Below are 24,682 nucleotides of genomic sequence, written 5' to 3' on the forward strand. Positions count from 1 at the left end.
TGCAGGTATTCAAAAGGAAACTAGAAACATTGCCTTGAGAACAATCTTATTATAAAATGAGTGGATTCCTAGAGTAAGAAGGTATCCTTTTGAGTAAAAATACAGGAAATAAAATCTTTACTGATGTCATGAAGACAGAATTGTGTACTTTCAACATAAATTATAGTGATAAAAATTTAAATTTATTTATATCATAGTTTAAAATGTGTACTACCATTTATTCTACACTATTAAGTATTCACTTGGACTACCTATGTGATGAAGATAGACTTTTGTATTTTAATTTAAATCACAATGACAAAATGCAATGTCATTATTTATTTGTGGCACTGTGATAAAAATGTGTACTTCCACTCATTCTGCTATTTTAAGTATTCACTTGAACATACACCAGTAAAATGCAGGTTTTAATATTATCTGCAATCAATCGTTCATGGAAAATAAGTATTTGTATCATACATAAAATGCTCACTTAATTTTGTATTATTTCACTTGTCTATTACTAGTACACCCTTTGTTTGATATGCAATCAACAGGACCAAATAAAAAATCAAATAAACTATTACAGGACATGCATGCAAAATACATGTAAACAAGCACTTCTACAGACAAATTTCAACCTTTTCGCATGACATTCTGCCCCCCTGGTTCTGACAAGCAAGCAAGTTAGCAGCACTTTCTACAGTGAATTTCCAACGTTTCTCCTTTACACACCAACTGTCACTGCATGTGTGCCAAATAAGAGTAACACTAACAGCACTGCATCAGTATTAATATCAATAATAATATATATAGCTTAAAAGTTGCCCTTGCTGGCTATATGAATGATGTGGTTGCTGCCAAACCACTATATTATCCTGTTACAGAGATTCTTGAGTACCCAGAGATTATTTCTTCTGAACAAATACAAATTATGAAGCACCTGTTGATGATATTCTTCTCATGCTGTTCAGCTGACAGTCACTAAACTGTTCTTTTTCTTTTCTTGTTTATCTCTTCTTTACTGCCCCCCCTCCCCCTACCCCCAACACACAGTAGCAGAAAGTAAGTGATGCTGCATAGCCTGTTTGATGATTACACAGAAAACATTGTTTCCCTGTCCTCTTAATCTCAAGAAGAGAATGAAAAAACATGTTTGAAAAACAAATTTATATTCTGTTATGTACAAAATATCATTTGCTACATTGTTTTATATCTTGTTCACAAGACGTAAATTTCTTTTGGACAGAGACCATAAATGACCAAGAGTTACATGCCACCACAAATTACTTGAAAGTAAGGTGGGGGTTCAATGTCTTATTGACAATGGGATTATTAGAAGTGGCATGCTGGCTCACTTAGGCATGAACGAAGGAGCAAATCAGCCATGGCCTTGTTGGAGAAACCGATGCTGCATTCACATAAAGTAATTTACATAAACCACATAACATTCAAATCAGGACCTCTGCATATGGGTTTGAACTCTGCTTCTCCCAAATACAAATCTAGTATCTCAGCTAAGGGTGCCACTATTTCAGCATTACTCATTTACTTGCAGGCATACAGTATATTGATTTTTTTACCATTTTGAATGGATATCACTTACACATGCACTTTGAAATGCTGATAATGACAATGAAACAATTATTCAATTACACCTGTTATATTTGTTACCACACCTTCTGCCAATCTTCGCAAAGTAGATCCACAATCTCCATCACCACATCCACTATCTAGTTCATTTAAATGTTTTTCTGCTGTGATAATAGCATTTGAAGCGGCAGACAGGCACTCTTTGAATATTGAAGTTTCCTCATCACCAAGAATCAAACCTTTTTCCTGTAACTGTTAATGATAACCAATTATGCATTATTGTGGTAATTAAATGTGTAAAGTTAGTGGGAGCTAAGCAGATAGATCAAGAAATATACTACTATTACATCTTATCAGTGCTAATATCAGAATATAATTACCAATTATATTTCTTTTTAAATAATTTTTGCAAAAAAGTTTATCCTTGATGATTTTGGTTTTATGGACAATGGATCATGGCGTCAGACAAGTTTGTTTGCCTAACAATTTATGTTGTACTGGGGGAGGGGGAAGAGAGAGACAACAAATGCTACAAGGTCAAGTAAGTTATTGCTTTTACAAATCATTCAGAATACCAAAGAATTTCAGAACCAGTTTGACAGCACAGATTTGTTAGTTACTTAGTTTCATGTTACATGTATCATTTTTATGATTAATTGTAATGATATGGAAGTAGTCATTTTGCATTCACACTACATGCTCATACGTAATTATGGCTACAGTTTTTTTAGCACTATTGTGAGTTAATAATTCCTACCAATCCCCTTTCTTCTATGGAATAGATGGAGTTGTTAAAGAGAAACTTTTTTCAGTTGGTTAAGACAACCTTAATGTGGTATAATGAATGTCATTTTTTTCTTCTGGTATCATAATTATGTACACCATTGTTCCTTCTAAACCATAGTGGATTATTTACAACAAACTTCATAAGGAAATAAATATACTGTAAGTAGTATAGTCAAAATTCTTTAACTCCCTAAATAGATTCTACAAGATGTTTCATGAAGTTGAGGTTACTTTGGCCCTTTGCAAGTAACTTTGGCCCACTTATCAGCAAAAGTTTGCAATTTTTCTTCCCATGAAAATTACACCATTAGTGTGGAGTAATGCATTTAAAGTACCAGGTGATCAAAAAGTCAGTATAAATTTGAAAACTAAATAAACCACGGAATAATGTAGATAGAGAGGTAAAAATTGACACACATCCTTGGAATGACATAGGGTTTTATTTAAAAAAAAAAAAAAAAAAATGAAGTTCACAAAATGTCCGACAGAGATGGCGCTGGACAGCAAACCGTCAGTGACTGCACATGACAATCGTGTATAAAAGGAGCTGTAATGAGAGAGAGAGAATCAGATGCACCAGCAGTCGTCGCAGCATGTTGACGTTACCTGAAAAGGCGCTTTTAGTGAAGTTGTATTATCAGAATGGGGAATGTGCTAGTTCAGCATTACGATCCTATTGCCATAGGAAGGGGATTCGAATGGGTAAAGGTCCATTGACAAATGCAGTTGTGGCGAGAATGATTTCGAAGTTCTAAGCCACGGGTTGTTTACACGATAGACCCCGTAGTGGCCGACCGAGCACAAGGTGTAATGCTGCTGAGACAGTTCAGGAAGAAATGGAGACTGTAGCAGGATCGTCTACGCACGGGGAAGTCAGCGCTCGTGCAGTCGCACGTCACACCGGCATTCCATACACTACTGTTTGGTTGGCACTTTGGCGTACCCTCCGATGCTATCTGTACAAAATCCATCAGCATCATGAACTGTTACCTGGCGATTTAGTGAAGTGGAGGGCATTTGCGGTGTGGGCATTTCAAAAGATGGCGGAAGATGACAATTGGTTGAGTAAAGTGTTGTGGACCGACGAAGCTCATTTCACACTCCGAGGCTCTGTCAATGCCCCCAACTGCAGAATTTGGGCTACCGAAAATCCTAGAACCACCGTGGAAACTCCATTGCATGACAAGAAAGTCACGGTATGGGTTGGATTTACCACATCTACCATTATTGGGCCTTTTTTCTTCAAGAAAATGCATGATTTCTGGTGTTGTAACTGCTACCGTGACGGGTGAGAGGTACCCCATATTGCTAGACGTGTGAAAGATCTCTTGCGCGCGTCGTTTGGTGATGATCGTGTGCTCAGCCGCCACTTTCGTCATGCTTGGCCTGCCAGGTCCCCAGACCTCAGTCTATGCGGTTATTGGCTTTGGGGTTACCTGAAGTCGCAAGTGTATCGTGATTGACCAACATCTCTAGGGATGCTGAAAGACAACATCCGACGCCAGTGCCTCACCATAACTCCAGACATGCTTTACAGTGCTGTTCACAACATTATTCCTTGACTACAGCTATTGTTGAGGAATGATGGTGGACATACTGAGCATTTCCTGTAAAGAACATCATCTTTGCTTTGTCTTACTTTGTTATGATAATTATTGCTATTCTGATCAGATGAAGTGCCATCTGTCGGACATTTTTTGAACTTTTGTATTTTTTTTTTTTTTTTTGTTCTAATAAAACCCCATGTCATTCTAAGCATGTGTGTCAATTTGTGCCTCTCTATCTACATTATTCCGTGATTTATTAAGTTTTCAAATTTATACTGACTTTTTGATCACCCGGTATATGATTTTGGTGGGAGTGCTGAGCAAAATTGTTGTCCCTGTAAAAGCAACAGCCCAGGAGACAATTCAGCATTTACTAAATGAGGTAGCTAAGGTTAGAGCTGACAATTAAGTTTTTTGTAGAGAAGTGAAACATTTGAAGGGTTACATAAGGGAAAGGTCGTCTTTGGATGTATTTTTATCTATCCTTGGTGTTGGTATGACTTCTTTGGTGGCAATGTTTCCTGCTAAACCTGGAGACGATATTTCTGTCATGGATAATTTGCATATGACCATGAAATTAGGTTGGAGTAATGAACAATTGTTAAGTGTAGCTCATTTAAAACTGGTGGGAAATGGCAGCACATACATGATGTGCAAAGAGAAACTGCAAGATGCTCAGCCCTTCACAGACTTTCAAGAAGTGTTAGTGGATCATTACAGGAAAAACAATACCTCGTGGTATTATTGTGACCAACTTAATGGTGGAGTGCAGAAGCAGGGAAAATCAATGGAATGTTTTGTGGTCCACATCAGACAAACCAATGTCAACACAATGACTTAACGAATGATGATCATGCCAATAAAGTCATTTTGCGGGAGGCACAACAATGGGCGCTTGATGGATTTTTGCAGGGCCTACCAAATGAAATGTTATGGAAAGTACAGATAGAGTTTCTGAAAACCCTGGACAAAGCAGAGCCAACTGCATTATCTTTGATTGAAATTGCTTCTGTAACTAGACTAAAGGAGAATTGGGTAGTGTTTAATGTGGAGATTGTGTGTTATAGGTGTGGTGCTCCAGGACACATTCAACATTTCTGTATGAAAACACAATGTCAGAAGTGCAAGAAAGTTGGGTGCACTGTTCAAAAATGTCCACAGGCACACAGAGCATGCATTAAATGGTACAGGGGACGGTGCAACTACTGTGCAATGCTCCCAATAAGTTTGACTACGGGACACCCCGGTAAAGAATCAGTGGCAGACATCTGTCTATTCAGCTATATAAAATAAAGATAATGTAAGTTGTTGTTGGATACAGGATCACAGGCAACCATGGCTAGCCAGAGTACAGTGAATTTGAAGCCAACACACTGTAGCTGGTGTGGGTGGTAAAAGTGTGAATTCTCTCATTTCCACCAATATGTGCAGAAGTTCTGCCTTCTGTGTGCATTAGCTATGATATTCTGGGTCTGGACTTCCTGAGGGACCAAAGTCGATCTGCAGCAATGCACAGTAGAACTGGATGGGACATTGTCCCATCTCAGTTTTGTGCCTGAAAGAATCGAACTGTTGCAAGGAACACAAAAGACGTCTGGTATGCCAAATAAACTGCGCACACAGCCTCTTATATGTAACTCACAGGGTACAGTACTGAACGGTACAGGAAGGCTGGTCTGCATGAACATAGGAAATGATCTTCTGGTTAATACTGTATGTGTGGTACATCAGTTGGTCAAATCTATATCTCTGCCAAATACGGCAACATCAAGTATAAAATGTAATTATCATGATACTTGTTTCAGTGAATTTCCACTATAGTAGATTTATGGAGTCGAATTGTGGTAACATTGGAGTGGCTAGAGGTAGTAGTCGTGTGTGTGTGTGTGTGTGTGTGTGTGTGTGTGTGTGTGTGTGTGTGTGTGTGGGCGCACGCGCGGAGAAAGGGCTTTGGCTGATAAACATATTTGTAGCAGCCTTTTCATCATACCTGTCTGTAACTCAACGCTTCGTTTTTACTGTGAGGTTCAATCTGTCCTGTTCATAATATTGTTAAAAATATTTATATGATTTACTCAAATACATGTCATCTACTGTTACACAATGGTCTGAGAAATGTAATTCTGAAAATAAATTTCCTTTTATGCAAGATGAATAACATTATGTGTGAAACTGTGCAATGAATCTCTTACATCACAGAGCATTTGAATCTCTTCAAAACTTAATACTTCGAGGACAAGCCATACAGAAAAATTTTAGGCCCAAAAGGCCAGCCATTTATGTGATTATTTAAAATTTTATTGACACATTTGTGTTTGATATATCTTAAAGGGCAAAGACCAAACTTCAAGGTTAGTTTTCATCATTTATTTTAGTATTTTCATAGATTAGAAAGTACACAATAACAATGGGAAAAAGTATAATCATTCTTTTAAAAAAAAATTCTTCAGTGAGGCAACCCACCAAATATTCGGTGCACAGCAGTGAAATCAATAATCATGCTTGTCAGAAATAGCCAGTTGCAGCAATTTAAGCTGTGCTCTTAGGATTCTGCCTAACCACACCCTTGAAAATAAACAGCAAAAAATTTTCGATAACCAGTATTACGTGTGAAAGCTTAGGTTTCTTGTAGCTATAGTGATGTATATTAATTTAAATCATTAACTTCCTCTATTGTGTATTTGCCCTACTAAGTAGTTTTGTTGCTGTTGGCTGACTACATCACATGTCCTATTCTCTGTACTGTCTTTGGCCAGCGAGATCACTTGACATGAACTATGATTGGCTGACAAAAAGGGCATCACAATCTTGATTTCAGTGGTTTGGAAGCTACCATGCTGTATTGAGTGGAATTTGTATTTATACTTTTGTAGTACAAAAATATGCAGTGTATGTGTTGCCACACATCAAAGATCTTTCCAAACTGCATTGTTTTTTTGCTGGGTTTTATTTCCTAAAGTGCCGGGAAGTTCTATGCCGATGTATAAAATCTTTACCATTCAAAGTATTGATAAGTTTTACAGCTCTGAGGGAAAATATACTGTCACTTAACACGGAAAAAAAGTGTACACACACCAAGGGTACATTGCATATTCACATGATAAAAAGTGTATTTTCACCAAGGAAAAGTGTATTTTTAACCTTGAAGTCTCTGAAAAATCCTGAATTTCTTTTTTCTTGTCCACATATACACCCTGTCAACATGCAGTTTAAATGTTTTGCCAAAAAGAATCATACTGTCCTGCATACTTCAACACCAGCAACTGCACTGTTTCACTCCCATACTGTAGTGTGTCTGTTATCCTTACTGCAGCAGACCTGTCCCTGCAACAAAACTCCCATCTGATAATGCATCACTCTTGTTGTGCAAAGCTTTTAAAATGGCACGACATGTATAACTTACTTTTGGAAGTCACCCCATGTATTCCTTTACCAGTGCAATGGGAGAAAGAATAAACACTTACCTCAATATGTTCCTCAATGTCAGACTCACTATTTTGTGGTTTAAAATGTGATGGTAACGAGAGCTTCGTACCAGGCCAAGCTGGAGCATTTGTCTCACAGTCCAAGTATCTCAACCATTTATCTTTGTTTTCTGCATCAAGTCGGAGAAGACATACTTGCATTCCAAGCATGTCAAGTGATGTCATAAGTGCACCAACATAAATTCGCTTCACGTTTATGTTCTTTGAGCCTGTGTATGAAGATGCAGACACAACAATAAAACTTAGTTATTAAGTGCAGTTTTGAATACAGAACAAAATTAAATTAAAATAAAGCTATAACTATCACTTTAGTGACACATCCTAGAGTACTGTTTTATTCCAGTAAGTGAAGGTAATCCACCATGAATGCTTGTATAGTTTGAATTGATAGCAACTATTGCATTATACCCATAGCTTGAAGGCTTTCCGTGAGGAAGATGGGCACATGAAAGAAACAGGTAACTGTACATGTCTGTCTACTGTAAGGTCACAAGATTCCAATTTGTTGTCTACAACTGGGACCTTAATGAATCACGCATGAAATTTGATATTACTATTAATATTATTTTGTACAGTGACATTTAGAAGTGATTCCTTGTAACTACAGGGAAAAAAACTACATACCAAGTTGATTAATTACTTCATTAGCTATGATCCATTCTTCTATGTGTGAAGATCCTCCCAGGTTGTTTATCAGAGCTGCAACTTCATCTCCCTCCTTCAATGATAAAGTAGTGATCAACTTATCCAACATTATTTCTACTGCCTCTGAAGCTGAACAAATCTAAAATACAAAAAAGAAAAATAATAATAACTACAGAGCACAATTTAGCCAAACACTAGAGATTTGCAAATGGGCAAATTGGACAGTTTCCTCATACGTGCAATTTACTCATATATAAATAAAAATGTTCAGAATTTTATGTCTCTGAAATTTTCTTCACCAATTGCTTTCAAATTCTGACACAACATTGGATTCAAAACAAAGATGATGTGACTTACCATACGAAAGCGCTGGCAGGTCGATAGAATCACAAACATTTTTTTAAAAAGGCAAAAAAGTGTTGGTTAAAGCTGGGCTGTGTTGATCCTGTGGTGAACTTGGGTTGAATATATATATATATATATATATATATATATATATATATATATATATATATCTAAAAACAAAGATGATGTGACTTACCAAATGAAAGCGCTGGCACGTCGATAGACACACAAACAAACACAAACATACACACAAAATTCAAGCTTTCGCAACAAACTGTTCCCTCATCAGGAAAGAGGGAAGCAGAGGTAAAGACGAAAGGATGTGGGTTTTAAGGGAGAGGGTAAGGAGTCATTCCAATCCCGGGAGCAGAAAGACTTACCTTAGGGGGAAAAAAGTACGGGTATACACTCGCGCACACACACACACATATCCATCCACACATATACACACACAAGCAGACATCTCACAAGCAGACATATTTCAAGACAAAGAGTTTGGGCAGAGATGTCAGTCGAGGCGGAAGTGAAGAGGCAAAGATGATGTTGAATGACAGGTGAGGTATGAGTGGCGGCAACTTGAAATTAGCGGAGATTGAGGCCTGGTGGGTAACGGGAAGAGAGGATATATTGAAGAGCAAGTTCCCATCTCCGGAGTTCGGATAGGTTGGTGTTGGTGGGAAGTATCCAGATAACCTGGACGGTGTAACACTGTGCCAAGATGTGCTGGCCGTGCACCCACCAAGGCATGTTTAGCCACAGGGTGATGCTCATTACCAACAAACACTGTCTGCCTGTGTCCATTCATGCAAATGGACAGTTTGTTGCTGGTCATTCCCACATAGAATGCATCACAGTGTAGGCAGGTCAGTTGGTAAATCACGTGGGTGCTGTCACATGTGGCTCTGCCTTTCATCGTGTACACCTTCCGGGTTACAGGACTGGAGTAGGTGGTGGTGGGAGGGTGCATGGGACAGGTTTTACACCGGGGGCGGTTACAAGGATAGGAGCCAGAGGGTAGGGAAGGTGGTTTGAGGATTTCATAGGGATGAACCAAGAGGTTACGAAGGTTAGGTGGACGGCGGAAAGACACTCTTGGTGGAGTGGGAAGGATTTCATGAAGGATGGATCTCATTTCAGGGCAGGATTTGAGGAAGTCGTATCCCTGCTGGAGAGCCACATTCAGAGTCTGATCCAGTCCCGGAAAGTATCCTGTCACAAGTGGGGCGCTTTTGGGGTTTTTCTGTGGGAGGTTCTGGGTTTGAGGGGATGAGGAAGTGGCTCTGGTTATTTGCTTCTGTACCAGGTCGGGAGGGTAGTTGTGGGATGCGAAAGCTGTTTTCAGGTTATTGGTGTAATGGTTCAGGGATTCAGGACTGGAGCAGATTCGTTTGCCACGAAGACCTAGGCCGTAGGGAAGGGACCGTTTGATATTGAATGGGTGGCAGCTGTCATAATGGAGGTACTGTTGCTTGTTGGTGGGTTTGATGTGGATGGATGTGTGAAGCTGCCGATTGGACAGATGGAGGTCAATGTCAAGGAAAGTGGCATGGGATTTGGAGTAGGACCTGGCGAATCTGGTGGAACTAAAGGAGTTGAGGTTGGAGAGGAAATTCTGGAGTTCTTCACTGTGAGTCCAGATCATGAAGATGTCATCAATAAATCTGTACCAAACTTTTCGTTGGCAGGCCTGGGTAACCAAGAAGGCTTCCTCTAAGCGACCCATAAATAGGTTGGCGTATGAGTGGGCCATCCTGGTACCCATGGCTGTTCCCTTTAATTGTTGGTATGTCTGGCCTTCGAAAGTGAAGAAGTTGTGAGTCAGGATGAAGCTGGCTAAGGTAATGAGGAAAGAGGTTTTAGGTAGGGTGGCAGGTGATCGGCGTGAAAGGAAGTGCTCCATCGCAGCGAGGCCCTGGACGTGCGGAATATTTGTGTATAAGGAAGTGGCATCAATGGTTACAAGGATGGTTCCCGGGGGTAACAGATTGGGTAAGGATTCCAGGCTCTCGAGAAAGTGGTTGGTGTCTTTGATGAAGGATGGGAGACTGCATATAATGGGTTGAAGGTGTTGATCCACATAGGGAGAGATACGTTCTGTGGGGGCTTGGTAACCAGCTACAATGGGGCGGCCGGGATGATTGGGTTTGTGAATTTTAGGAAGAAGGTAGAAGGTAGGGGTGCGGGGTGTCGGTGGGGTAAGGAAGTTGATGGAGTCAGGTGAAAGGTTTTTCAGGGGGCCTAAGGTTCTGAGGATTCCTTGAAGCTCCGCCTCGACATCAGGAATGGGATTACCTTGGCAAACTTTGTATGTAGTGTTGTCTGAAAGCTGACGCAGTCCCTCAGCCACATACTCCCAATGATCAAGTATCACGGTCGTGGAACCCTTGTCCGCCGGAAGAATGATGATGGATCGGTCAGCCTTCAGATCATGGATAGCCTGGGCTTCAGCAGTGGCGATGTTGGGAGTAGGATTAAGGTTTTTCAAGAAGGATTGAGAGGCAAGGCTGGAAGTGAGAAATTCCTGGAAGATTTGGAGAGGGTGATTTTGAGGAATAGGAGGTGGGTCCCTCTGTGACGGAGGTCAGAACTGTTCCAGGCAGGGTTCAATTTGGATAGTGTCTTGGGGAGTTGGATCATTAGGAGTAGGATTAGGATTATTTTTCTTCGTGGCAAAATGATGTTTCCAGCAGAGAGTACGAGTGTAGGACAGTAGATCTTTGACGAGGGCTGTTTGGTTGAATCTGGGAGTAGGGCTGAAGGTGAGGCCTTTGGATAGGACAGAGGTTTTGGATTGGGAGAGAGGTTTGGAGGAAAGGTTAACTACTGAATTAGGGTGTTGTGGTTCCAGATTGCGTTGATTGGAATTTTGAGGTTTTGGGGGGAGTGGAGCTGGAAGTGGGAGATTGAGTAGATGGGAGAGACTGAGTCTGTGTGCAATGAGAGGAGATTGAGGTTTGCTGGAAAGGTTGTGCAGGGTGAATGAGTTGCCTTTCCGGAGGTGGGAAACCAGGAGATTGGATAGTTTTTGGAGGTGGAGGGTGGCATGCTGTTCTAATTTGCGGCTGGCCTGTAGGAGGATGCTCTGAACAGCCGGTGTGGATGTGGGAGAGGATAGGAGTTGACGGGTGTGTTCATTGGCTGAGTTGCTGTGTAGGTGAAGGATTAGGTGGGTGAGGGCTATGGATTGTTCAGTTTGGAACTGGTATAGGGACTGATGGAAAGAAGGGTTACAGCCAGAGATGGGAAGTGTGAGGCGTTTGGGGGTAATGCCAAATGTCAGACAAGCCTGAGTAAATAAAATATGGGAGTGTAATCTGGCTAGGGCGAAGGCATATTTGCGGAGGGAATGTAAATAAAACTTAATGGGGTCATTGTGGGGATGTTGTGAGGGTGACATGGTATTAGAATGTGGAAAGTGTAACATGAGGCTGAAATGAAAATGAAAATAAAAATATATGGGGAGAGATAAAGGTGAACTAGAAAGCAACTGGAGATCTGGTGTGAAAAAAGTCGAAAAAGTGTTGGTTAAAGCTGAGCTATGTTGATCCTGTGGTGAACTTGGGTTGGTAAACAACAATTGCCCTTCAATATATCCTCTCTTCCCATTACCCACCAGGCCTCAACCTCCGCTAATTTCAAGTTGCCGCCGCTCATCCCTCACCTGTCATTCAACAACATCTTTGCCTCTGTACTTCCGCCTCGACTGACATCTCTGCCCAAACTCTTTGCCTTTACACATGTCTGCTTGTGTCTGTATATGTGCGGATGGATATGTGTGTGTGCGCGAGTGTATACCTGTCCTTTTTTCCCCCTAAGGTAGGTCTTTCCGCTCCCGGGATTGGAATGACTCCTTATCCTCTCCCTTAAAACCCACATCCTTTCGTCTTTCCCTCTCCTTCCCTCTTTCCTGATGAAGTAACCGTGGGTTGCGAAAGCTGGAATTTTGTGTGTGTGTGTGTGTGTGTGTGTGTTTGTGTTTGTTTGTGTGTCTATCAACATACCAACGCTTTCGTTTGGTAAGTTACATCATCTTTGTTTTTATATATATGAAGTTATTCATCTATTGCTTTAAGACACAAAGATACATAGTTTCATGCAAATATGCATGGGTTTTATATACCTAATTTGTAATATGTATAATATGTAAATGGATTTGTAATTTATAAAAGCAAATTGTTGTTACTACAAATTTCTAAAAGTTCGTGGCCAATTTCCTTCAGATATTTGCATGATACTCTAATGAATATTCAAACAGAGACAGATTATATATTTTTTGTGAACAAAAAATTTGCGTATTTGTTTCCTTTGTCACAGCCAGTTTTAACAATGATTGTGGGGACATACAGGGTGTACATAAAGTCCGGGAACCATACATTTGTCATTTTGAAGAGAAACCCTGAACCCTGAAAGTTTTATATATATATATAACAGAGGGAAACATTCCACGTGGAAAAAATATATCTAAAAAGAAAGATGATGAGACTTACCAAACAAAAGCGCTGGCAGGTCGATAGACACACAAACAAACACAAATATACACACAAAATTCAAGCTTTCGCAACAAACTGTTGCCTCATCAGGAAAGAGGGAAGGAGAGGGAAAGACGAAAGGATGTGGGTTTTAAGGGAGAGGGTAAGGAGTCATTCCAATCCCGGGAGCGGAAAGACTTACCTTAGGGGGAAAAAAGGACAGGTATACACTCGCACACACACACATATCCATCCACACATACAGACACAAGCAGACATATTTAAAGACAAAGAGTTTGGGCAGAGATGTCAGTCGAGGTGGAAGAGTAGAGGCAAAGAAGTTGTTGAGAGACAGGTGAGGTATGAGTGGAGGCAACTTGAAATTAGCGGAGATTGAGGCCTGGCGGATAACGAGAAGAGAGGATATACTGAAGGGCAAGTTCCCATCTCCGGAGTTCGGATAGGTTCGTGTTGGTGGGAAGTATCCAGATAACCTGGACGGTGTAACACTGTGCCAAGATGTGCTGGCTGTGCACCAAGGCATGTTTAGCCACAGGGTGATCCTCATTACCAACAAACACTGTCTGCCTGTGTCCATTCATGCGAATGGACAGTTTGTTGCTGGTCATTCCCACATAGAATGCATCACAGTGTAGGCAGGTCAGTTGGTAAATCACGTGGGTGCTTTCACACGTGGCTCTGCCTTTGATCGTGTACACCTTCCGGGTTACAGGACTGGAGTAGGTGGTGGTGGGAGGGTGCATGGGACAGGTTTTACACCGGGGGCGGTTACAAGGATAGGAGCCAGAGGGTAGGAAAGGTGGTTTGGGGATTTCATAGGGATGAACTAACAGGTTACGAAGGTTAGGTGGACGGCGGAAAGACACTCTTGGCGGAGTGGGGAGGATTTCATTAAGGATGGATCTCATTTCAGGGCAGGATTTGAGGAAGTCGTATCCCTGCTGGAGAGCCACATTCAGAGTCTGGTCCAGTCCCGGAAAGTATCCTGTCACAAGTGCGGCGCTTTTGTGGTTCTTCTGTGGGGGATTCTGGGTTTGAGGGGATGAGGAAGTGGCTCTGGTTATTTGCTTCTGTACCAGGCCGGGAGGGTAGTTGCGGGATGCGAAAGCTGTTGTCAGGTTGTTGGTGTAATGTTTCAGGGATTCCGGACTGGAGCAGATTCGTTTGCCACGAAGACCTAGGCTGTAGGGAAGGGACCGTTTGATGTGGAATGGGTGGCAGCTGTCATAATGGAGGTACTGTTGCTTGTTGGTGGGTTTGATGTGGACGGACGTGTGAAGTTGGCCATTGGACAGGTGGAGGTCAACGTCAAGGAAAGTGGCATGGGATTTGGAGTAGGACCTGGCGAATCTGATGGAACCAAAGGAGTTGAGGTTGGAGAGGAAATTCTGGAGTTCTTCTTCACTGTGAGTCCAGATCATGAAGATGTCATCAATAAATCTGTACCAAACTTTGGGTTGGCAGACCTGGGTAACCAAGAAGGCTTCCTCTAAGCGACCCATGAATAGGTTGGCGTACGAGGGGGCCATCCTGGTACCCATGGCTGTTCCCTTTAATTGTTGGTATGTCTGGCCTTCAAAAGTGAAGAAGTTGTGGGTCAGGATGAAGCTGGCTAAGGTAATGAGGAAAGAGGTTTTAGGTAGGGTGGCAGGTGATCGGCGTGAAAGGAAATGCTCCATCGCAGCGAGGCCCTGGACGTGCGGAATATTTGTGTATAAGGAAGTGGCATCAATGGTTACAAGGATGGTTTCCGGGGGTAACAGATTGGGTAAGGATTCCAGGCGTTCAAGGAAGTGGTTGGTGTCTTTGATGAAGGATGGGAGACTGCATGTAATGGGTTGAAGGTGTTCATCTACGTAGGCAGAGATACGTTCTGTGGGGGCTTGGTAACCAGCTACAATGGGGCGGCCGGGATGATTGGGTTTGTGGATTTTAGGAAGAAGGTAGAAGGTTGGGGTGCGGGGTGTCGGTGGGGTCAGGAGGTTGATGGAGTCAGGTGAAAGGTTTTTCAGGGGGCCTAAGGTTCTGAGGATTCCTTGAAGCTCCGCCTGGACATCGGGAATGGGGTTACCTTGGCAAACTTTGTATGTGGTGTTGTCTGAAAGCTGACGCAGTCCCTCAGCCACATACTCCCGACGATCAAGTACCACGGTCGTGGAACCCTTGTCCGCCGGAAGAATGACGATGGATCGGTCAGCCTTCAGATCACGGATAGCCTGGGCTTCAGCAGTGGTGAAGTTGGGTGTAGTATTAAGGTTTTTTAAGAAGGATCGAGATGCAAGGCTGGAAGTGAGAAATTCCTGGAAGGTTTGGAGAGGGTGATTTTGAGGAAGAGGAGGTGGGTCCCGCTGTGACGGAGGACGGAACTGTTCCAGGCAGGGTTCAATTTGGATGGTGTCTTGGGGAGTTGGATCATTAGGAGTAGGATTAGGATCATTTTTCTTATATATATATAAAGAAAGATGATGAGACTTACCAAACAAAAGCGCTGGCAGGTCGATAGACACACAAACAAACACAAATATACACACAAAATTCAAGCTTTCGCAACAAACTGTTGCCTCATCAGGAAAGAGGGAAGGAGAGGGAAAGACGAAAGGATGTGGGTTTTAAGGGAGAGGGTAAGGAGTCATTCCAATCCCGGGAGCGGAAAGACTTACCTTAGGGGGAAAAAAGGACAGGTATACACTCGCACACACACACACATATCCATCCACACATACAGACACAAGCAGACTGTCTGTATGTGTGGATGGATATGTGTGTGTGTGCGAGTGTATACCTGTCCTTTTTTCCCCCTAAGGTAAGTCTTTCCGCTCCCGGGATTGGAATGACTCCTTACCCTCTCCCTTAAAACCCACATCCTTTCGTCTTTCCCTCTCCTTCCCTCTTTCCTGATGAGGCAACAGTTTGTTGCGAAAGCTTGAATTTTGTGTGTATATTTGTGTTTGTTTGTGTGTCTATCGACCTGCCAGCGCTTTTGTTTGGTAAGTCTCATCATCTTTCTTTTTAGATATATTTTTTCCACGTGGAATGTTTCCCTCTGTTATATATATATATATATATATATATATATATATATATATATATATATATATATATATATATATATATATATATATATATTCCACGTGGAAAAAATATATCTAAAAAGAAAGATGATGAGACTTACCAAACAAAAGCGCTGGCAGGTCGATAGACACACAAACAAACACAAATATACACCTAAGGTAAGTCTTTCCGCTCCCGGGATTGGAATGACTCCTTACCCTCTCCCTTAAAACCCACATCCTTTCGTCTTTCCCTCTCCTTCCCTCTTTCCTGATGAGGCAACAGTTTGTTGCGAAAGCTTGAATTTTGTGTGTATATTTGTGTTTGTTTGTGTGTCTATCGACCTGCCAGCGCTTTTGTTTGGTAAGTCTCATCATCTTTCTTTTTATATATATATATATATATATATATATATATATATATATATATATATATATATATATATATATACACCGCCACAGCGATAGTCAGTGCTAGTCGCAAACATGGTGAATTCGGGTGCGGAGCGAATTTTCTGTATGTTGGAGTTTGACAAAAACAACAGATCTCACTCTGTGTGACTTTTTCTGTGGGATCAAATTAAAGATCTGGTGTATGTACCGCCTCTACAACGTGATGTAGCAGAGCTCTGGGAGAGAATACGGGAAGTGACTGCCACAGTCGACGAAGCCATGCTGGGACGGGTATGGCAAGAATTTGATTTCCGTATTGCCGTCTGCCGGGTCACTCATGGTTCGCATATTGAATGTTTGTAAAAAACTTTCAGAGTTTCTCTTCAAAATGCAATATGTATGACATGTGTACAATATAATTTCAACATTTTGTGGCCCTGTCAGCAACTGTATAAATTTTAATTTTGAGAAGTAACAGCCTCAGTTGCAAAGTTTACCTAGGTTTCAGTCGGGATAACCCAACCTTCTTCAGAATAAAAGTAACTATTGTTTGTCCATAGTGGACATTGTCAAGCTAATACTACAAATCCATAAATTATCGTCAGACAAAATTCCAGTACAGCATTCGTGGCTGCTGCATCGTGGTCGCAAAGTGGGGCCAAGGCAGTTTCAGATAAGTTTTTACAGTCTGATGATAATTTATGGATTTGTAGTTTTAGCTTGACAATGTCCACTACGGCAAACGGTAGTTACTTTTATTCTGAAGAAGGTTGGGTTATCCCGACTGAAACCTAGGTAAATCTAGGTAAACTTTGCAGCTGAGGCTGTGGTTTTTAAAATAAAAATTAACATGTGTACAATGTTTAGTTCTTGTGCAATAAATAATTGAAAGTGCTCCCAGACTTTATGTACACCCTGTATATCATTAGACAAATTGTTTCTCCCACATATATCCTCTTTCATTATAAATGGTGTCTAAAAAAATAATCATCCAATTTGTCACATCTATGTTTCTGAAACTAATAAACATATACAATGAATTTTGTTTTTGATCAATGAAAATCTCAAAAAGTCCCCCCCCCCTCCCCCCATACCTTTACATAGGTGTTCAACATGCCCCCCGAGATGCACGGTATACGTCAATGCAGTATTCGTGTTGTTCCCACACTGCAGCAAGCATTTCTGGAGTTATAGCTTCCACAGCTGCTGTTATGTGATGTCTCAGTTCATTCACTGTTGTTGGTAACGGAGGCACATAAACAGAGTCTTTTATAAACCCCCACAAGAATTAATCACATACAGTAAGATCTGGTGACCTTGGAGGCCATTAAAGTAAGGCTGAATCATTAGGTCCAATGTGACCGATTCATCGTTCCCTTTGATTTAAAAATTCCTGCACTTCCAGATTCCTGTTGGTAAATTAAGTCATTCAAATCAGTCTCCAACTGTGGGAAAAGAAAGCTCTCAGGCATTTTGAGATATGCACTTCCTGTAACAGTGTTCTTGGCAAAGAAAAAATAGACCACAAACCATTTCCTGTGAAACTGCACAAAACACGTTAAATTTTGGAGAGTCTCTCTCATGTTGTACAACTTTATGTGGTTGTTCTATAACCCATATTCTCACATTATGATGGTTCACCTCTCCTTTTTATTGTGATGTTGCCTCGTTACTAAACACTAAGCATGGAAGAAAACTGTCATCCTACATCTTGCCAAGAATGAAATTACAGAAATGCACATGTTTGTCACTTTCACAAAGAGCTTACAGTAGCTGAATTTTGTACGGTTTCATGTTTAAATGTCAACACAAGACATGCCAGACAGACATCAGAGGGCATGTTGAGCTGTCGAGCTGCATGGCGAACAGATTTCTGCAGGCTCCTTGTGAAACTATAGTGGATGCATTCGATATCTATGTCAGACACTCGGGGACGGACGCTCAGGGACAGCCCAGTGATTTGCCTTTACACAAACAACCTGTTTCTCAAAATTGTTCATGCCATCGTCTACTGCTCTGTGCTGTAGGAGGATCCACACCATACCTAGTATGAAAGTCATAGTGAACAGCTATTACTGACTTGCACTGTGCAAAATGTAGAACACAAAATGCTTTCTGTTGTCCCGAACCATTTTTCTAGAACTGAAGTGGGTGCACACTGTTGCTACCTAGGGGGACAATGTAAAACTTAAGAGTTTGCTCTTTCTAATAGTAAGTTGTTCAATAGTTATGATTTTTTTTTTTAATTGAATGATCTGTGTGTATCCTACACAGTTTTTGAAATATTGCTGTCTATAGAACTTACAGCTGCCTTATTAATTTCATTATATTCAGGTGATTTTACTGGTACAGCAAACCAATGAACATCACTGAGAGATCTGAAAGATAATAAGAGGTAACAGCATCAGGCTGGCAGTGTAGACTGAAATAAACTTGTAGCTTGTGGATTGTAACATAGATATTGCCCAAGTTTTTCATGTAAAATAATAAAGAATTATAACCAGTTACTCCCACTTGATGTTCTGTAAATTCATTCCAACTGCACCATGTTATAATAAAATTTTCATAGTCTACATGTCATCAAATTCATAACACAGCTTCACATATTTAAAGAATTTTGAATCCAGAGCTTTTCACCACAGACTTGCAACTCCCTGGACTAAAATCAACAAAATATTGGACTGACCTGTTGGGTACTGAAGCTGTGCTATGTATGAAGTTACAACAATCAAAGTGTTGGCAGGCGTTGTTTGAATTTGCAGTTAATTAGACTAACAATTGTTAGTTGTACCATTACAGAATACTGAATACATTAATACATTTTACATATCACCTGGCTAAGTATATCAGAAAAACAACATCAAATACCACTACATGCATGTTTTTCATATCTTATTAATTTTTGATGCAACCGCCATTACACTATGGATTGATGAATAATTATATTGTTTGTGCAAAAAATTATATTTAAACTATGGGCAGCATTACACGAAAGAACACACTTCATGCTAGGCTGAACTAGCCAGTATGTAAACAGTTTCTTGTTTATTGACAAATGTAAGATGTATCAATAAAATCAAAACTGTACCAGTTCACCTGTATTTGTACGTAGATAATGTGTGGTTGCAAATTTCTAAGCTTTAATCTTCTTAACATTTATTCAGAGAATTATATGCATAATGTCCTGAAATTTTATTGTTTTAGGGATTTTGTTTGATTATTTGGCATTGAAAAAACATCATTATTGTTATGGAACTCATGGCATAATTAAAGTAATATCACTCAAGTGATGTAGTTATCAGCCATTTGGTTTCTTTGTTTCAATGAAATAAAATGCTTTAATGAAACTATCAGATAAAAATGTTATTTCTGTGTTCATTATTTCCTAATTTCTCTTTTTGTGTTCAAGCTTCATTTTTATTTATCACTAAAATATCTGCTGCCAGGGAAAACAAGGATGGCGTCCTATACTTGCAAGGTTTGTTTTAGAATGGGTCTACTTCTCTTTGACATGTAAGTAGGGTTGACATACCCATACATCACACCAACATAGTTACAGGATGAACTACCAAAATACAAATTTAAATTTCCTACCACATTATTCCTCTGCCAGATGTTAATGTTGGTGGTCCACATTGCCAATTGTTTCTAGTAAACAGTCAACATCAGATGACCAAAATGTTGAAATTAAGTGCAAAGTATGATAAAATGACAAGAAATGTTGAACACCTTTGTTTTGTCACTCAGCAGCAGACATAATGAAATGTTTTAAATGCCCTAAATCCACAGTTTATGATGCAGCAAAATATTCAGCTTCAGAACAGTCAGACGAAAATTCCAGAGTACTGGCAAGGAAGCAACACTCAATAGTCATTATTGCAAGGATCTGCAAAAGAAGTTCACTGAAAGAGTTCAAGTGCTGTTTCAGGGAATACAAGGTAATTGTTGTGATCACTGGCAGAGATTATCGGTATCAGCAAACCAACAATGTGTAGAACCGTCAAGGAAGATATTCAATATAAATCCTACACCTTGAAAGTAAAACAAATGCTCTTAGAGACTGCTGGGGCAAAATGAGTCCATTTCTGCAAACTGCATCTGTGTTCGTTGAAAAATGATGCCACGAAGCAAAACAGATTATTTTTTGATTAGAAGACTTTTACATTAGATACAAAAACTAATTGAAGACATTACAGCTAGCTCACACATGATTGAAAGCATGCCCCTGTTGTTGCCAGAAGAAAATTTGCCACCAGTTTTCAAATGCTAAGTGTTGTACGCAGGATACGCGTGACTTTGTAACTCTGCATGTAAAAAAAAAGTAGTTTATTTGAATGTTATTTCAAATGTTGAGAGGTTGTGGACAGAAACAGTGGTATCTGGGACACCATACACTTTCCTGGGACTACAGCTTGGTTATAAATTTAGTTGGGATGAGCATACAAATGAAATACTGAAATGCCTAAACAAATCCTAATTTTCAGTGTTAATTTCATCAGACATAGGTGATGTAAAAATAAAAAAGGTGACACACTTTGCTTGCTTTCGTTCCATAATGTCAAAGTATCATATTTTGGGATAACTATTCAGGTCAACCAAAAGTTGACATACCAGAAGTATGTAATATGCATTATCTGTAGTGTGAATTTATATACATCCACAGGAGTTTGTTCAAGTAACCGGGTATACTTAACTATTGCTTCTCAGTATACTTATTTCTAGTGAAATTTGTTGTAAATAATACAACCCTTTTTCCAACAAACAGCTTGTGGCGTAGAGCGCCATAAATATCGATATTTGTTCTGTGCGCAAGTGTGCTATCTTTGAGGAGAGGGCTTTGGGGCAGGATGTTGGACACTAACGGCAGTTAGCCTCCGGACTTGTATCTGTGTAGAAGCTAAGTGAGAATAAATCTGTATATGAGAGAATTCTAGTTGTTTACCTACAACTATACCATATTTCCTCACTGGTGACCCCGACGTGATTTGAACACGCAGTGAACTTGTCTACCCTACAGTGTTCGGGTTCCACTTTGTATACAGTGAAACTTTCGCCCGAGTGCAAGCTGGAGTGGACGTTTCTAGTGTCAACAATTGAAGAACCTATTCTCGGAATTGATTTCCTCAAGCACTATCAGTTGTCACTAGATTTTGTGCAAAATACTGTGTTTTACCCCTCCCATAACAAACATATTCCTTTCGCTTCGCCGAGTGACAGTTCGGCAAACACCAAACATGTGTGCTGTGCTAAGAAGTGTGTAAACCTATCCTTGGAGCTGCAATCTTGGACAAACAAGTGGCTAGTGGAGTGCGCCAAGTCTTCGAAGTTGCGGATGGAACGTAAGGAAATGCTGCTGCATCTCCGCGACATACACCACGAGTTGGCCTCCACACAACAACGCCTCGCGGCACTACGAGCAGACGACTCGTCAGCTACAGACAAGGTCAGTCCGTGCCAATCTGGTGTTCCCGTGCCCGCGCACGTTAACGACAATGTTGTGAACTCTGTAAACTGTGTCAACAACCCCTTTTGTAATGATAGGGTATGCCCGAGTGCTCATGCTCCTTGCGTTCCGAATGGACAATTAACTTGCCAAGCTCGTGGCAATGAACTACAGCCATCTGCTGTCCGGCCACGCCCACTCGTGCCTACAGCGCTCGTAGCGGCACGGCCCGCTACCAAGAACCAGTGTACCAACCTCGCCCATGTTAACACGTGTGCGGCCTTTACGCAGCCTACGAGCAGGTGGCACACCTGTACTTCCGTGCCCTCAGCGCCACAGCTTGGCCCGTCCGCCACTGCCTGCTCCGCTTCACGGACATCTGACTGTCGTGCCGCGCCATGTATTGCAGTAGTCACTAATGGCACAGTTCATCGGTTACGTCTAACCGATGGGCCGCCCATATCGCAACGCCTACGCCGCCTCAAGCTGGAATTTATGAAAATTGCAAAAGAACAATTGGACGATCTTTTACAAAAGGGAATAATTGAACCTTCTTCCGGCACTTGGCGTATGGTCGGAGACTATAGGCGTTTAAATGCCCGCACCATCATTGATAAATATCCGGTTCCACACATCACAGACTTCAATCATGCGCTCGCAGGTGCAAAGTACTTCTCTGTTTTGGACTGTAAGCACGCATTTCATCAGATTCCTATGGCTCCGGAGGACATTGAAAAGACTGCCATAACCACTCCCTTTGGGCTGTTCCAATACAAATTTATGCTGTTTGGGTTGAAAAACGCCCCCCAAACGTGGCAGCGTTTCATCAATCAAACTTTATCCCATCTAGACTTTTGTTTCGTATACATGGATGACATATTGGTTTTTGCTTCTACTTTAGAACAGAGTGAGGAGCGTGTTCAAGTCATGACGGATATTTTAGCAGCCGCTGGTATTGAACTGAACAATAAAAAGACTCAATTGCACCAGTCATCCGTCACATTCCTAAGTTATGTTGTGTCATCGGACGGTCTGACACCACCACAGGACAAGATCAAGCCTGTTCTCGAGATGCTACGCCCCTCAGACCTATAGGGAATTACGCAGGTTCATCGGAACAGTTAATTATTTCTGGAAACATTTGCCAGCCGCTTCTGCGGTGCAGGCTCCTCTCACAGATGCTCTCGCTGGCCCACAAACTTCTGGCACCCGCCAGGTACCTGGACACCAGACATGGACAAGGCATTTAATGAACTCAAACAGCTGTTGGCCTCTGCTGTCACTATGCTCACCCACGGGCAGACGCCACAATGTTTATCACTACTGACGCTAGTGACAATGCTATCGGCGCAGTACTGAGTCAGACATACAACGATGTTACGACCCCCCTGCAGTTTTTCTCAAAAAAGCTAAACAACACGCAGAAGAAATACTCAGCATTCGACAGAGAATTACTTGCAGTTTACGAGGCCATAAGACACTTCAGAACTGATGTTGAGGGACGAGATTTCTATGTGCTCACTGATCACAAGCCGTTGGTTCCTGCCATAAAAAATCCTGCGGCTGATCCGCCCCCACGACGCTTTCGTCACATCGATTACATCTTGCAATTTACAAATGACATTCGCTACATCCAAGGAGCGGACAATGTGGTCGCTGATTTTCTCTCACATGTTGGTGCTGTCACAACCTTAATTGACTTAACGGACCTACCTCGGTTGCAATCGGCAGACCCCGATACCATGCAGTTAATTTCAGACCACAGCCCCTCTCTCCAACCGGTACACTCTACTTTCCCTGGCATATCTGACTTAGTGTGGTGTGATGAATCGACTGGTATGTTGCGGCCATTCATTCCTAAGCCCCTTCAACGCCAGGTCTTTGACAAACTACACACATTAGCACACCCCGGTGTCAAAGCTTCCACCCGTCTGGTAACTGAACGGTTTGTCTGGAAAGACATGCGCCGTGACTGTCAGTCTTGGGCAAAGGCATGCATGGTGTGTCAACAGAACAAAGTTTCCAGGCACACTTCTCCACCCCTTGGCTGTTTTGCCCAACCGCCAGGCCGGTTTCACCATGTTCATGTCGACCTCGTAGGCCCTTTGCCCCCCTCCGAGGGTTTCCGTTACTTGTTTACAGCTATTGACAGGATGACTCGGTGGGCTGAGGCTGTGCCTATTCCGAACATTACCTCCGAGACAGTAAGTTGAGCATTCTTAGATTCGTGGATCTCTGGATTTGGCTCACCTGTTTACCTCACCACTGACCAGGGGCGACAATTCGAGTCTTCAGTTTTCTCTGACTTATGTAAAATGTGTGGTATTGTCAAAATTCATACTTCTGCATACCACCCCCGAAGCAATGGGCTTGTGGAGCGATGGCATCGCACCTTAAAGTCTGCCCTGCGTTGCCATGACTCACTATGGACAGAGGCACTACCCTTCGTGCTCCTTGGCCTTCGTGCGACTTTCAAGGAAGACCTCAAGGGTTCCGTAGCCGAGTTTGTGTATGGCCAACCTCTGGTTTTGCCGGGAGAATTAGTCACTCCGACCCCACTTCCACGGCCCTCTGAACTCCCTTCACTTCTCGAGCGGGTGCGCTTGCACTGCAGCAAGTTTTAGCCGCCACCTCCGGCTGCTCATACACCTCCGCGCGTGTACGTACCGCGCACATTAGACTCTTGTGAGTACGTGTTTCTCAGAGATGACTCAGTCAAAGCCCTACTTCAGTCGCCCTACACAGGTCCTTACAAGGTCATCAAACGCTCTGAGAATAACATGGATCTCCTCATAAAAGACTCTGTAACCACGGTCTCACTCAATAGAGTGAAACCAGCTTTCATTGAGCCTCAGGTGAACCTCCCTGATTCTGCTCCTATTTCTCCCACTCCTCTGCTTCGAGCGGCCATCCATCTTCCCACACC

At 41.7% G+C, this 24,682-nt stretch overlaps 1 protein-coding gene across 3 annotated transcripts in view; it reads right to left on the reverse strand.

The window, feature by feature from the left end:
- The window catches only part of LOC126237265 (triokinase/FMN cyclase-like), a 243,471-nt gene that overhangs the window by 41,446 nt on the left and 177,343 nt on the right, over nt 1–24,682 (reverse strand). For all 3 annotated transcript variants that reach the window (XM_049947192.1, XM_049947193.1, XM_049947191.1), the window contains exons 9-11: nt 8,015–8,174; nt 7,370–7,599; nt 1,659–1,824 (exon numbers count right to left, since the gene is read on the reverse strand). In XM_049947192.1, the coding sequence (XP_049803149.1) occupies nt 1,659–1,824; nt 7,370–7,599; nt 8,015–8,174 (556 nt within the window). The remainder of the gene's footprint in view (nt 1–1,658; nt 1,825–7,369; nt 7,600–8,014; nt 8,175–24,682) is intronic.

Source organism: Schistocerca nitens, chromosome 2 (assembly GCF_023898315.1).
Source record: "Schistocerca nitens isolate TAMUIC-IGC-003100 chromosome 2, iqSchNite1.1, whole genome shotgun sequence".
Taxonomy (NCBI): domain Eukaryota; kingdom Metazoa; phylum Arthropoda; class Insecta; order Orthoptera; family Acrididae; genus Schistocerca; species Schistocerca nitens.